The 14003-nt window shown below is 38.9% G+C and overlaps 1 protein-coding gene across 5 annotated transcripts; it reads left to right on the forward strand.

The window, feature by feature from the left end:
- The first annotated feature begins 16 nt into the window (after positions 1-16).
- Positions 17-5464, forward strand: LOC108263228 (zinc finger protein 883). Of its 5 annotated transcripts, XM_017463832.3 has the most exons (3): positions 454-626; positions 733-839; positions 1697-5464. In XM_017463832.3, exon 3 carries the CDS (start codon positions 1794-1796, stop codon positions 3216-3218), a length of 1425 nt encoding a protein of 474 aa, XP_017319321.1. In that variant the 5' UTR covers positions 454-626; positions 733-839; positions 1697-1793; the 3' UTR covers positions 3219-5464. The 5 variants fall into 5 exon arrangements, with proteins under 5 accessions (XP_017319318.1, XP_017319320.1, XP_017319321.1 ...); XM_017463829.3 differs by lacking the exons at positions 454-626; positions 733-839 and adding an exon at positions 17-130; XM_017463831.3 differs by lacking the exons at positions 454-626; positions 733-839 and adding an exon at positions 137-417.
- Positions 5465-14003: the final 8539 nt, after the last annotated feature.

Raw genomic sequence — 14003 nt, forward strand, 5'->3', positions numbered from 1 at the left:
CCTAAATTGACAGTCATGACGACATCGTTTATGATCTGGCAGAGGTGCGGCAGAAGCGAGCAGTCAGATTACTGCGAGGACCAAAAAAAAAAAAAAAAAAAACGCGGCTGTTTTTCAGGGCAGATGCTCGGTAATGCCTTCAAATACTAGTCTATGCGTTGTCTTTTGAGCCTACCAAGAAACCCTTTACAGACATATCGCAGACAAAGCGTCTAATCGGCATTGTAAAGTGGCGGGGGAAGGCACGGTGTCCTAGCCGCGTTTACGTGTAACACGGCCGCCTGGTTTCCAATTTCTGTTGTGAATTTCCATCTGCATTCACCGTGTGTGCTTCCGAAAGCAGCCGTAGCGTGGGAGCACACCGGCCACAGCTTTCTGAAATCCGTCCTGATTTAACGCGGCTCTGGTTCTGGCTCGGTAAGTGCTCCTGTAATAAACGAGAACGGGTCCGAAACTCGTTTGTTTCCTGCTATTCAAAGACCGAGAGAGGGGGGATTAACGCCCAGACCCTGCCTAAACTCTCCCCTGTAGGGTGATGTGTAGTGTAGGTTGATGTTGGACGGGTGATGTCCTCAGCACGCACAGAGAGATGAGCACTGTCAAGCCCAGCTCCTCACTAAAGCCCTGTAAGGCGCTTAATACTACAAATAAGCATCACACGGAGTGTGTGATCGCTGGAGATTTGGTTTCGAGGTGTGATTAAAACACACGCTGTTGGTTTGTGAGTTTCAGCGCAATTTATGGCGGGCGGATTGAATCCAGGCCAGAAAGATGTGCTTGATGAGAGGAAGGTCAGCCTGATGATTTTGGAAGATTACTGATTCCTCCGCGTGGTGTTTGTATGTGTCTTTTATTTATTGATTGACTTATTTTATTTTTAAAGCACTAAATGTGTTGTCAGTATGCATGCACCAGGTCCGATAAAACGACATCATTGCGGACACTTTCTCTGCCTTTCCGTAGCGTGTCGCCGAACAGCCCTTTTAATCCGTGGTACCCAGAATGCACCGCGCGCGCGCCGTGTCTTCCCTCTCTTGTTGTATTTCCTGTAAGGCGCTGCAATGCTTTGTTTGCGTATTTGCTTTCACTAACGCGGGCTTTCGACGACTCGATTTACTGTCCGAACTGCAAAACGACGGTGAGCACACTAATAAAACGCCTCGTCTCCGCGTTTGTTTACGTTTGCTTAGCTAGAGCTTCCGCCGCAGTAAGTATAAGCGGCGGCGCCGAGGCCCGCGCGATGAGGAAATAACCTCTCGCTTTCTTACGTGGGCAGACGCTTTCGGTTTACACTTAAGTTCGGGGTGACTTGTATTCCGTGTTCGAGTTTAACATGTTCTTTATACCTCCATATTGAATCTTTCGAGCTCAGTTAAACCCCAAGCGAAATCCTGACGTGCGTAACTGTAGTCTCTGTGACCTTTTCTCAAGCCAGTACTGTACAAGGCTTTACATTTCTTACTAATGTTTAGTTGCATTGACTGCAGGTCGAGCCTTTTGTCTGCCTACATCCTGTATTTAAATCCCGAGTCTTTTCCTCTTTCTGCTTGCAATGTAATATAAGTTTGGAACTATTCTCGAGAGACTACAGGCGAGCGGTTTAATGTGTTGATTTATTTATATAATATATTCCTGCTGCAATTAATGTAGGCATTTTTTATTTGTCGTCCCGTAACACCCCCAACCCCCCCCCCAGGAATGACCGAGGCGTGAATTGAGGCTGTGATATCCAGAGAAACTGCATTGTCTAACTCGAGAGTTCGACAAGACTGGACCGTTAAAGAACAGGCCTGATGGAGGATACAGGAACTGAATTAACTTCATCTGAACCAGATGCTCTTGGCGCGGACTTTATCACGGTGGAACTCGATACCCAGCCCATCGAGTATGTGGTCAAGTGGGCTGAGGTTGGCTCTAAATTTACTCTGTCCTGCGTTAAAAGGGAGTCCGACGAGAGCTTCCCGTCTGACCAGCTGGTTAAAACGGAGTCTGACGAGAGGTTCTTTGTCCCGTATGAGGCTGTGTATACGGAGTGTGAGGACACGGAAACTGGCCTGATTGCCTCACAGGAGGAGGAGGTAAGGAGCGTGTCGGATATCGACGAGCACACAGTGCTTGTGAGCACCCCGATTGGGGAGGAGGAAGAGGAGGATGATGATGGTTCAGACAGTGATTGGGATAAAGGGGGCTCCCATTCGAGAAACCGGCCGTACAACTGCCACATCTGTGGCAAGAGCTACAGCCACTCGTCCAGTCTGGCTCGCCACCTGCACCTACACTCTACAGGTGACCATTTGGCCAACTCCACCTCACCTCTTTCTAAAGTGAGTGGCAAATCAGAGGATGGGAAAAAGCTCCTGCAGTGCAACTTATGTGGCGTACGCTGCAATGGCAAGCGGCTCCTGGCAATCCATAAGAAGTGCCACAAAATCAAGAGACTGCATACGTGCAATGCATGCGGCAAGTCGTTCAACCACAGCTCAAGCCTTTCGCGCCACAGGCTGATCCATAAAAAAGGCCTGGACAAAAACCTGAAGCCACTATACACGACACCCACACCAGTGCCCATCATAACCCATCAGAACCGCCCGTCTGGCCGTGGGTCAAAGAAGAAGAAGTCGCAGCAAACCGAAAGCAAGTTTGCTGTGGGTGAGAAGCAGTACCAGTGCACACAATGCGACATGGTGTTCAGCACATCCACCAATCTGTCCAAGCACCAAGTGTCTCATGTGCGGCAGCTGCTCAACTCCTACGCGCAGGGCAGAGACACACTGGACAAGTCCTCCGACCTGAAGATCCGCTTAAAGCTCTGCTCGCGTGACAAACCTAACTACTACACGCTGTGCAAGAAGAACAAGCGCCGCAAAGGTGGCAAGAAAAGGCTGCCATTGCCTGATGATGATGACGATGATGACAATCAGCCATATACAGGCTGTGGTGTTGCCCTCGCCAAGTTCGAGCAACCGCACACTGGTGACAGGCGCTACACCTGCAATGTGTGCAAGAAGACCTTTGTGCGCTTGTCTAACCTGAAGCAGCACCAGCAGACGCACGCCTCTGGCAAGCTCTACGAGTGCCAGCACTGTGGGAAGACCTTTGTTCACTCTTCAAGCTTCTCGCGCCACAAGAAGGTCCATTCTGGGTTAAAGCAGGCACCTAAACAATGTAAAAGTGAGATGATCGACGAGAGTGCACCTCTGGAGTCTGAGTCCGAGTGAGAGAGCCTCACGTTCCAGGACTGTCCAAGCACAGCTTATGGAAAAGTCCTTATTTTTGTTTTTTGATATATATTTTTTTTTTCTTTCCCCCATCTCCCTTTTTTCCTTTATTTTTCCCCCAACCTTTTCTTGGTTTAAAGGACAGATAATTCGGCATTGCTCTCATTGTGAGGTGGGCGTGATGTCGCTGGCTGTGTGTTGTCAGCAATAGGCATCAATATAATAATAATAATAATAATAATAATAATAATAACTTTATCATTTGATTCTTTTTTTTTTTTGGTGGGGTGATGTTCGAGGATGTTCTTTGGCAGTGTAAAGTATAAAAGATTTGTACATTTTTGTTGACATTCCCTTTTTGGTCAAGGTTAGGGACAGTTAATTTAATGGCATGATAATAGTTTTGCCAGTTCTGTAGTGTTATTTATGTCTACCTTTTTTTATTTGTAGTCATTTATAACAAAAAAAAATGACATTAGCAGTGCAAGTGTTAAATATTTTGGATGCTTGCACTAAACACACCTGAAAACAAAATGAAGTACTTAATAGAAAAGATCGTAGGGTAAAAAAAAAAAAAAAAAAAGGGCAAAGAATAATTGGAATCCAGTGTTGCTGTTAGTTGGCCTATAGTAATTTTTGTGGCTATCAGCTCCCCAAAAGACACTGAAAAGTTGTTAAATGCTGGGTTTGAGGTTTGATGTCTAGACAAAATTCAACAATTTGACCTTTTTTGACCAGAGATCCTGTCACCTCTCCTCCCTTTACCTTAGACCAACAAATAATCATCTATTCTCATATTTTCACTTTTCTTTTGGCAACAGGTTTTATTAAACCACACGCATACACTCAGTGACTCGTATTCGTTGGTTCAAATTTAAATGTTGACTTGATATTTGGAAAATCGGTTGTGTTCTGCCCTGCCAAGTAGACAAGCCTTCTTGAAGGAATTTTTTTCCTCCATGTTTGAGAAATCAGAACTGCAGTCAGATTTTGCTCTGCACAGTGCTCGGGTTCTCTAGTACTGTACTTCCTTCGTCTGATTGATTAAAGCGCGAAAGTTCTGAAAGGTTACTTGTCCGTTTGTCAAACTATGAAAATTCACATGGGTTACGCAGAACTGCAGATCATGGTGCAGCCGTCAACAGGATTGCATTCAAAAATGGCGACTTCATATAAATTAGTGCGTGTGTGTGCATGTTGAATATATTGAGAGAATATACTCCAGAATATATATACATTTTAAATATGTGCATATGTGTGAAAATGAAAAATGCCATGAAGAAAGTTATAATGTGTGAATGGTTTGTGAATAATAACGTTGAATAATTTATGAAATAACCAGGGGATTTCATATTTCACCACGCATTGCACTATTGATAAACAAACCAAGCACTACATACCTATGAATTTGGATTTAAATGTTACAGAGAGCAAAAAATAAATAAAAATGGGCCGTGCTAGATTGAAAGTTTAGAATAATGATGCTTTTTGTCCACCCTGTACTCTTCACACCGGTTTCAAATATTTGATTTATAAGACAAAATGATAGTTCATATTCACATCATGAAATTGATCATAAGTTCTCTGATGCTGTCAATGATTGAGCACCACCAAAGCTTTTAGGAAGTATCCGTACACATGCACTTGATCGGTTCTCTCTTGGCTGTACACCTCAGCAGCGTTTTCTGTGTTCTTCACCGTTCACATCGACTTGACCGTCTGCTTAACCATTTATTGTTCAAATTGAGGTTAAATAGCAACGATTAACCTGTTTTAAAACCATTACTTGTTTGAACTATGAATCTTTCGGAGGTGTTGAGTTCAAGCACAGCTCCGATATTGGACTCGGGTTGTTATGGGGGGGAAAAAACAAAAGAAAAACACAAATATGCTTGGTACTCAGATTGTTCTTCGCTTGTTTGTTTTGAAATAGTTGTTCTGTTCACCTTGAAGCTGAGGGTCGAATTCGCTTAGTAAAAACATTCATTTAATCTTATTAGTCTCTCCTTGCATCCAACGTTCGTATGCGGTAAACAGGTTCCTCCGTGTTTTCTGCACTTTTTTCCACGTTATGGGTCATGTCCATATCATTACCTTCTGTTTTTAACCGCTGTCGTTGTGTCATTTTTTGATGCGGCAGACCTACATCTAATATGAGGTGTATGTTTTTGTGTTGTGTTTGCCATTAGAAGACAATTTATGAATTTTCTGTCTTGCAATTTTGTAATAAACCATTGGTTCAAGCAGTATGTCTACATTTCATAGTTCTCAAAATTAGCAAACTATAAATATTCCTTTGGTTTCGTGGAATGTAGGGGTGTGTGTGTGTGTTTGCACACACATTCCTGAAACAGCTGCTCAAATCACTAACCAACAGGAAGTCTTTGAAAGAAAAGTAGTTGTGTGATCCTTCTGTCTTCATTCATTCATCCATTCATTTCATAGTTACATTTTTATATGAATAACAAACTAAAATGGTGACCCAATATCAGAAATGAATTACTCGCAATACATTGTACAATGTCATTTTGAAATATAGTAAAATTGTGAATAAGGATCAGATTGATCAGTGTTTGGTCATTTCATCATTGTTCCAATATTGACAAACTGGTTATTTACAGGATTTATACATCACTTAGACATGTTGTTCTCAGGACACCCCTTGTTTCATTTATTATTAGCTAGAATTAGTCAGCATTGTTTGTTACAGTGGAAGTGTGTACAGCTTAATTTGGGACTAGTAAAATATCATTTGAAATCTATTCAAGCATTGACTTTTTAATATTTTTATTCTGATAGCTACAGCCACAATTGTAATCCTGAGATGTCTTTATATATTTCAGTGCAGTGTTGACCACAAGGTGGCGACAAAACTGAGATGTGCATGTGAGAGAGAATGTAGTGACAGGAGCTGCTTAACTCTGCTGCTCACACTGATTTGGCCTTGTGGTGCGTTCAAGTCATGTCGGAAAGATCGTACTTACGAGTTAAACGGACACATGAACACCACCACAAAGTCGTATATACGTATTGGGGGCGTGTCAGTAAGAAAACATGGTGGAATCAATGGATGCAACGCCTGTAGTTGACAATTTATTTAAATGTTTACTTGTCTCAGAAGCTGATTTGTGTTTGGTATATGCAGCAAGTTATTGAAATACAAACAAATTGCTTAACATGCCTTTGTCAGGCTTTATTTATTTATTTATTTATTTATTTTAAATTTACAATAAAACAAGCTAGCTGCCTGCGCAAAATACGATAGCATTGTACAGTTACGATATAATATGTAACGATAAAGTTTACAGTGGCTTCATAAATTGATTAAAAACATGAGAAAGCAAAACACACCTGAGGTGCATTCTTTGTTCTTCATTTTTCAAGAAGTCAAGTTAAAAACTTGCTGTAGTAAATTAAGAGAAGGTGCACCGTCATCTTGCTCCGACCAAAATGACTTGAATGCACCTGGCGTCGTAGTTACGACTTCCCAACTCGTAAATATGCTCTCCCAGGAGGACTTGAACGCACCATTTCAAAAGGGTGGCATCTGGAATTCCTCATGAGTTTCATGTGCATTGTGCCTTTATTTAAAAAAAGAAAGAGAAATGTAAACAGGCATTTTCGAAACGAACATAATAACCTACCTGCCCCTGCCCCCCCCAGAACTCAAAATAAGAACTCAAAGTTCTTATTTACAATACGTTTGAGTGATTAAAAAAGATATTTGACACATATACAGGTGCATCTAAAAAATTGTATATTGTGGAAGAGTTAGTTTTTCCTGTAATTTAATTAAAAAAAAAAAAAATCCAGTATCTCAAAATATCAGAATAAAGAAATTATAATAAGAAATGTCGACCTGAGAAGAGTGCTAATCGGCTAATTAACTCAAAACACCTGGAAAAGTTTCCTGAGCCTTTAATCTCTCAGTCTGGTTCAGTACACACAACCACAATCATGGGGAAGATGACAGTATATTTTGCATTTCATTTGGAAATCAAGGTCCCAGAGTCTGGAGGAAGAGTGGAGAGACACAGAATCCAAGTTGCTTGAAGTCCAGTGTGAAGTTTCCACAGATGATTTGTTGGGCCATGTCATCTGCTGGTGTTGGTCCACTGTGTTTTCTCAAGTCGAGAGTCAATGCAGCATCTACCAAGAGATTTTAGACCACTTCATGCTTCCATCTACTTCCATCACAAGCTTTATGGAGATGCTGATTTCCTGTTCCAGCAAGACTTGAGTGCCACAACTACTAGTAACTGGTTTGCTGAACATGATATTACTGCACTTGATTAGCCAGCCATCTCGCCTGACGTAAACCCCATAGAGAATCCATGAGAGACACCAGACCCAACAGTAAAGACGAGCTGAAGGCCGCTATCAAAGCAACCTGGGCTTCCATCACACCTCAGCAGTGCCACAGGCTGATCGCCTCCATGCCACGCCGCATTGATGCAGTAATTCCTGCACAACGAGCCATCAAGATCATCAATCATCAAGATTAAAACGGAAAAAAAGGCTTGAAATGTTTCCCTTTATGTGTAATGAATCTAGACTATAGGAAAGTTCCAATTTTTAAAATTAAATTACAGAAAAAAAGAACTTTAACGCGATATTCCAATTTTTTTTTAAATACACCTGTAAGCCTACGTTCCGTTGATTTGCTCGCCTTTCTACATGTTGCGCAATCCCGGGGCTGCGAGTGCCATAGAGTTATGATGACACCTAGTGACCAAATATGGGAACTGCTACTAGAGGTTTACTAGGGAAGACAGAGTAGCATGATCCTGCAATACCGGATGCTGCATTTTCAGGACCTCAGTCCTACCACATTTCTAGGACCCTAGGTTTTTAGTGACAACGCCACCTGCCGAAGTGGAGGACCAGTGACCGCATTGTTTTCTGGCAACAGAATATGGTCAACGATTAGAGTGAGTACAAAATGTGAATACTTTTTTTGTTTAACATTAAAAACAAGTGATGCATTGAATTGGACAGGAAAGTTAATGCAGCCGAAGTGATGCACTATATAGAAACCATCATATATTAACTTCTAATGCTGTAAAACGAAATGTTAGCATATTGGTTTAATGAAACTGTAGTGCGACTGGCAAGCCCCAACTATGTGTGGACTTAATAACTATGATAATAAATTCCAGTCAGCACATTCAACTTAAGAAATATGATAAAAGCATGTCGATATGATGTGCCTGTCAGCTACATTAAAATGTTACTGTCTTCATTTTGAAAGCTTGTTTAATAACTCTCATTGTTTTACCATTTTAATTAAGTTAAAGATAATCTTAATATTTACACTGTTCTGACTGCCTGTTTACCCCACAATACATGTTATCAACATGTCTCTTCATTTTGACATTTGACATTTTTGTAATGTTGAGTGAGACATTTGACATTTTTTAATGGTCAGAAATAACAGAAAGGCCTGCATAATACAGTGGGGGAAATATGTATTGGACGCATGAATTTTTTTTCAGTAAATATATTTCCAATGAGGCTATTCACATGAATTTTTCACCAGACTTTGGTATTAACGCAAGAAATCCGGAAATATAAAGAATTCACAACATTAAAGTCCATAAATGAAGTTATGTGTAATAAAGCGAATATTATTATTAAATAATATAATAATATTAATAAAGCTGATATTAATTTGCACAGATAGGAGGTATAATTACTTTCTAGCTACTTATGGATTTCAGCTGGTTCCTTGCCTTACCTTGCCTTGGAGAACTGCTTTTTCTTAGCGTGTTCAATACTTTTTTCCTGTGTCATTCCACTTTATTACACATAACTTTATTTATGGACTTTAATGTTGTGAATTCTGTAGATTTTCGGATTTCTTTAGTTAATACTGATGTTTGGTGAAAATTTCATGTATATAACCTCATTGGAAATATATTTACTGAAAAAAAATGTTGACGCGTCCAATACTTATTTCCCCCACTGTAATTGACTATTAACATACCACGTGTTAGATTCCGTCATATACTGTATAGTCTATATGAAGTGATTTCAAGGACACAGATTTAGCTCAATGTAGGCAATAGTATGTCAGAAGATTTTAAAAAAATCTGTTGGTCAAGTACTAGGCTTAGGCCTAATATATGTCCATTTATGTGAACTTGAAATGAACTTAAAATATTTAATTTGACCAATTGGGCTCCCTCTTTTTCAAGAAGCACATAACAATCCAAAAAGGGAGATCCATGCCCGAACTGAAGAAATACACCACATGCTGCAAGGACTTCCACTGCCTGTTCTGCAGCTCAGCTTTGTTTCACCCAACAAAGCTGAGCAAAGTCAAAACCCATTTAGAGATCCATTGCAACCTTGCAGTTCTCCATGAAGGTAAAGTTTGAAAACACTCTCTTGGGGAATGCAAATTGAGTTATAATATGTCTTATGTCTACCTCGACAGTGAAGAACAGGACATCCTTTTTGCTTATCTGCATAGAAGACCAACACAACAGATGAGTATGGGTTCCCTTCCAAGTCTGGTTCCTCTAAAGATTTCTTCCTCATATCATCTCAGGGACTTTTTCCTTGCCACCATTGCCACCAGCTTGCTCATTAGGGATAAATTTATACATTTAAAATTTATATCCGGAGCTGCTTTGAGACAATGTCCATTGTTAAAAGCACTATACAAATAAAATTGAATTGAATTGAAATTGAAAGTCATGTCAACATGTAATATCTATTCAGATTTCTTGCCTCCCTCTTTGTTAATTTTTTTTCTCAGTTCATAGGGCTTTTATTGACAGGAAAGTTTCAAGAAACAGAGTACTGTTCAAATCTTTGAACAGTACACAATAACAGTAATATGAACATTAATTGCCATGAAGATTGATGTATATTAATTATATATGTATACTATATAATGTGTGTGTGAGTATGTGTGCTCTGTGGTCACTAAGCTTTTTTTAAATATGAAATTTAAAATTACAGAGTTGAACATGTTCAAGTAAATGTTCCTTATTTCATTCACTTTCTCTCTCACTTCACTCTTTCGGTGAAGACAGAGATTCTGTCCATGTGGCAGCTGATGAACAAATATGTGTGTGTGTGTGTGTGTGTGTGTGTGTGTGTGTGTGTGTGTGTGTGTTAAATTGTTATTTATTATTTTATAAAATATACACAGTCTTAAATCTGCCCCCAGAGTCATCCTTGTGTCTTGCCTCTGTACTTTAAAATATGTGGTTGAATTCTAGTGACTGAAAAGGCCATAGCATATTAATTCCTGTTTATTTTACTTGATGAGTTAATTATGCTAATTAGTCACACATATTGCTCAACATGCAGCTCTTAGTAAATAGTATTTGGGTGTACTAAACCTTTAAGACTATAAGTGGTTAGTATTTGGTTGAAATACTGCCCTGGTTGTACATTTTTCGGTCCTCCAAAACTTGGGTCCTAAAATGTGGTCCTAGGACTGCAGTTCTCCAATTCGGTAGGTGGCGCTGTCACAAAAAACAAGGGTCCTAGATATGCAGTCCTAGGACTGCGGTCCTGAAACTGCAGCCTCCGGTATTGCAGGAACATATGATTGGGAAGAATCGTATCACACTGACCATGCTCAATTTTCAGTGAAGATGAGCAGCGGTCGAGACAGTTAATAATAATGTTTGCCAGATTAGGCTAGTTTAAAAATATTCCGTGGCCATGATCTTGTTTATATTTAATACATTTCCACAAAAAGGCAAAGTGTAGACAATGTGTCTATTATGCACAAAACAGTTTGTATTGTAAGATATGCTCTAATAATTTTCCGAATACCAGAAATACAGGGGTAGTGTTTATTTCCCCATATAAAGGCTGAGAAAAAATTGTCTCCCTTTTCTAGTGGCCAATGTTTTGGGCAAGTTTTCAGTACATTGTCTGGGCTTTGAGGTGTAGTTGGGCTGGAGATTTAGTTGAAACCCTGTTAGTGATATACTCTAAAAATTCACTAGCCTATAGCATAAGATAAACCATGTGACAGCCTCTCGACTTAATTTTGTTTGAGGGTTATTAATGTTGTTTTTAATGTATTATGTTGTTATTAATGCGGTCACCTGCTGCTACTGAACACTGTGTATAATTATTAATAATGATTGTGAAGTTCATTTGTACATTTGTAAAAAGGACTGTGGCACCAAAAATTCTGTGGAAATTGTTTATGGAAAAAAAAGTCTAAACCCGGCTTGTTGTTTTCCTGGCTACAAAATAAGGCTAGTATAGACATATACTGCACACACCCAATGTTCTTTATGTTGCCGAAAGTCTAGATACCGAGTCCAGGGGAGTGCAGTAACATAGGGAATAAATACAACAAAGCTTTTAATAACCATAATTGCACTCCAGTACACATTAACATGTACAGTCATGTGAAAAAATATGTATACCCCATGGAATTTTAATTTTTCTGAGATATATCTCTGCAGCCCAGAGAATTCCAAGTGGGAGGACGTTACACCACAAGTAGGTGGGATTTCACAAATGGGTGGAATTTAGGTGAAAATCCAAAAGTGATGGCAAGTATGCGGAAATCCACAATCGCACTGAGGTGCGCTGTGATAAATGATGACAGGAAGTAGCGACACTAGGGAAAAAACACACCTTTAAAACTACATGTCAACACTTTTTCTTGTAGTTTTAATTTAATTTTTTACAGCTTTGTCATTATTGTATGCATGTCCAATGCCATTCTATTTGAAGATTGGAGTTGCAATTTAAACTTTTAATTTTAATCATTTTAATTCTATTGCATTTTCATTCTTTTACCATACTTGCACACTGTGATGGTTTTGTATTAAAACCATTTGGTTGTAATATAATAATTGTCTAATATTAAATATTAATTTTAAAATTCTGCAGTATCAAGATGGGAACAAACTTTGAACGAGATGAGTGGGGCCTCAGTGTGGTGAATGTATAACAACATTATAACCAACAATTTTTTTTATTGCTCAGTTGAGTTGTTAAGAAATACATCCACCTTTTATTGCATATTGATTCCCCTTTAATGAAAATTAATGATGACATCAAAAAATGTTACTCAAATGAACACAACTTTGAAACCTGAGTGTGGAGAAATGATTTTCTTTTTAGGTAAACTATTCCTTCAACATTGCCTCCAAAATGTGTAGTCCCTTTAGTATCTGTGTTGTCTTTATTTAAACATAGTATTTAAAACCATGAAGAAAATGCAATATTCTTACATCTGAATAAATATAAATATATATATATAAAAAATAAATAAATAGATAAACAAATCCTAACAACATGTAATCAAATGGTTCAGACTCTTTCACACAGTTCTTTCATACAGCTGACTGATCTCAGGTAGGTATCTCAGATAAATGATACACTAACAGACTTCTCTATGACATAACTATACTAAAATTATTAATAAAATGAACATTCACTTGAAATACAACAGTTGAACCTTAAAGCATCTGAGTAACAGTAAAGCCTTTGCAAGACTACAGTTTGCCAATGAGCATATAGGCAAAGACCAGGCCTTTTGGAATAATGTGCTCTGGACAGACGAATCAAAGAAAGAGTTGTTTGGACACAGTAACAGCAGACATGTTTGGTGCAGACCATAGACAGTTTTTCAGCTTTTCAGGAGAAACACTTTATACCAACTGTGAAGCACGTGGTGGAAATGTTGTTTGGGGTTGCTTCGCTGCCTCAGGGACTGGACAGCTTGCATTCATTGATTGAACTATGAATTCTGAATTATATCAAAGAGTGCTTGAAGATAATGTGAGGCAATCTGTCTGAAAGTTGAAGTTGAAATGAAAGTGGACCTTTCAACAGGATAATGATCCTAAGCACACTAACAAATCCCCCAAGGAATGGCTCAAAAAGAAGAAATGTAGGGTTTTGGAATGGCCTAGTCAAAGCCTGGATTTGAATCCCATTGAAATGTTGTGGTGGGATTTGAAATGGAATGTAAATGCAAGAAAACCCTAAAACATGTTGCAACTGTAAGAATGTATGGAAGAGTGGTCTAAAATTCCAGCAAGCCTGGTGGACGGTTATGCAAATGCCTACAAAGAAATTGTTTCTGCTAAAGAGCTTCTGAGGCCAAGGGTGTACTTACTTTTTCCACAGAAGTGTATCACATCTATTAATATTTCTGTTGAAGAAATAATTGAAAAATGAATTTTCCTTTATTTATAGGCACTGTTTCAAATATGTTTGCTTGTCCAAATATGTAAAAGAAAAAAAAAGAAAGCAGAATTTCCATGGGGTGTACTTATTTTTTCACATGACTGTATGACTATCTGGTTCAATGCGTTATATGCTGGTCACTTTTGACAGATTTTGATCTGTTTTGACCTCATTTGGCCTTGGTCTGCAATCGCCACAAACAATTTTGTCTCCATCCGTGAACAGTTGATAGCTTCAACTTCAACAAAACAGACTTTATGTTAAAACTTTAATGAATTTCCTGGTTACACAACTGCACTATATTCGACTATATAGTACACAGTTATAGAAGGGATTTATTTATAAACGCATTACCTGGTGTCACCCAGATGAGAATGGGTTTCCTATTGAGTCTGGTTCCTCTCAAGGTTTCGTCCTCATGTCATGTCAGTGAGGTTTTCCTTGCCACCATCACCTGTGGCTTGCTCATTAGGGATATATTTATATGTTTAAAATTTATATCCGGAGCTGCTTTGAGACAATGTCCATTGTTAAAAGTGTTTATACAAATACAATTTAATTGAATTTAATTGGTACAATATGAAAACAGTTTTTAAACAAACA

This window comes from Ictalurus punctatus, chromosome 3 (genome assembly GCF_001660625.3).
Source record: "Ictalurus punctatus breed USDA103 chromosome 3, Coco_2.0, whole genome shotgun sequence".
Taxonomy (NCBI): domain Eukaryota; kingdom Metazoa; phylum Chordata; class Actinopteri; order Siluriformes; family Ictaluridae; genus Ictalurus; species Ictalurus punctatus.

Bases quoted from the DNA above. Each gene is read 5' to 3' on its own strand.
- LOC108263228 (XM_017463829.3), top strand. From the start codon at position 1,794: ATGGAGGATACAGGAACTGAATTAACTTCATCTGAACCAGATGCTCTT.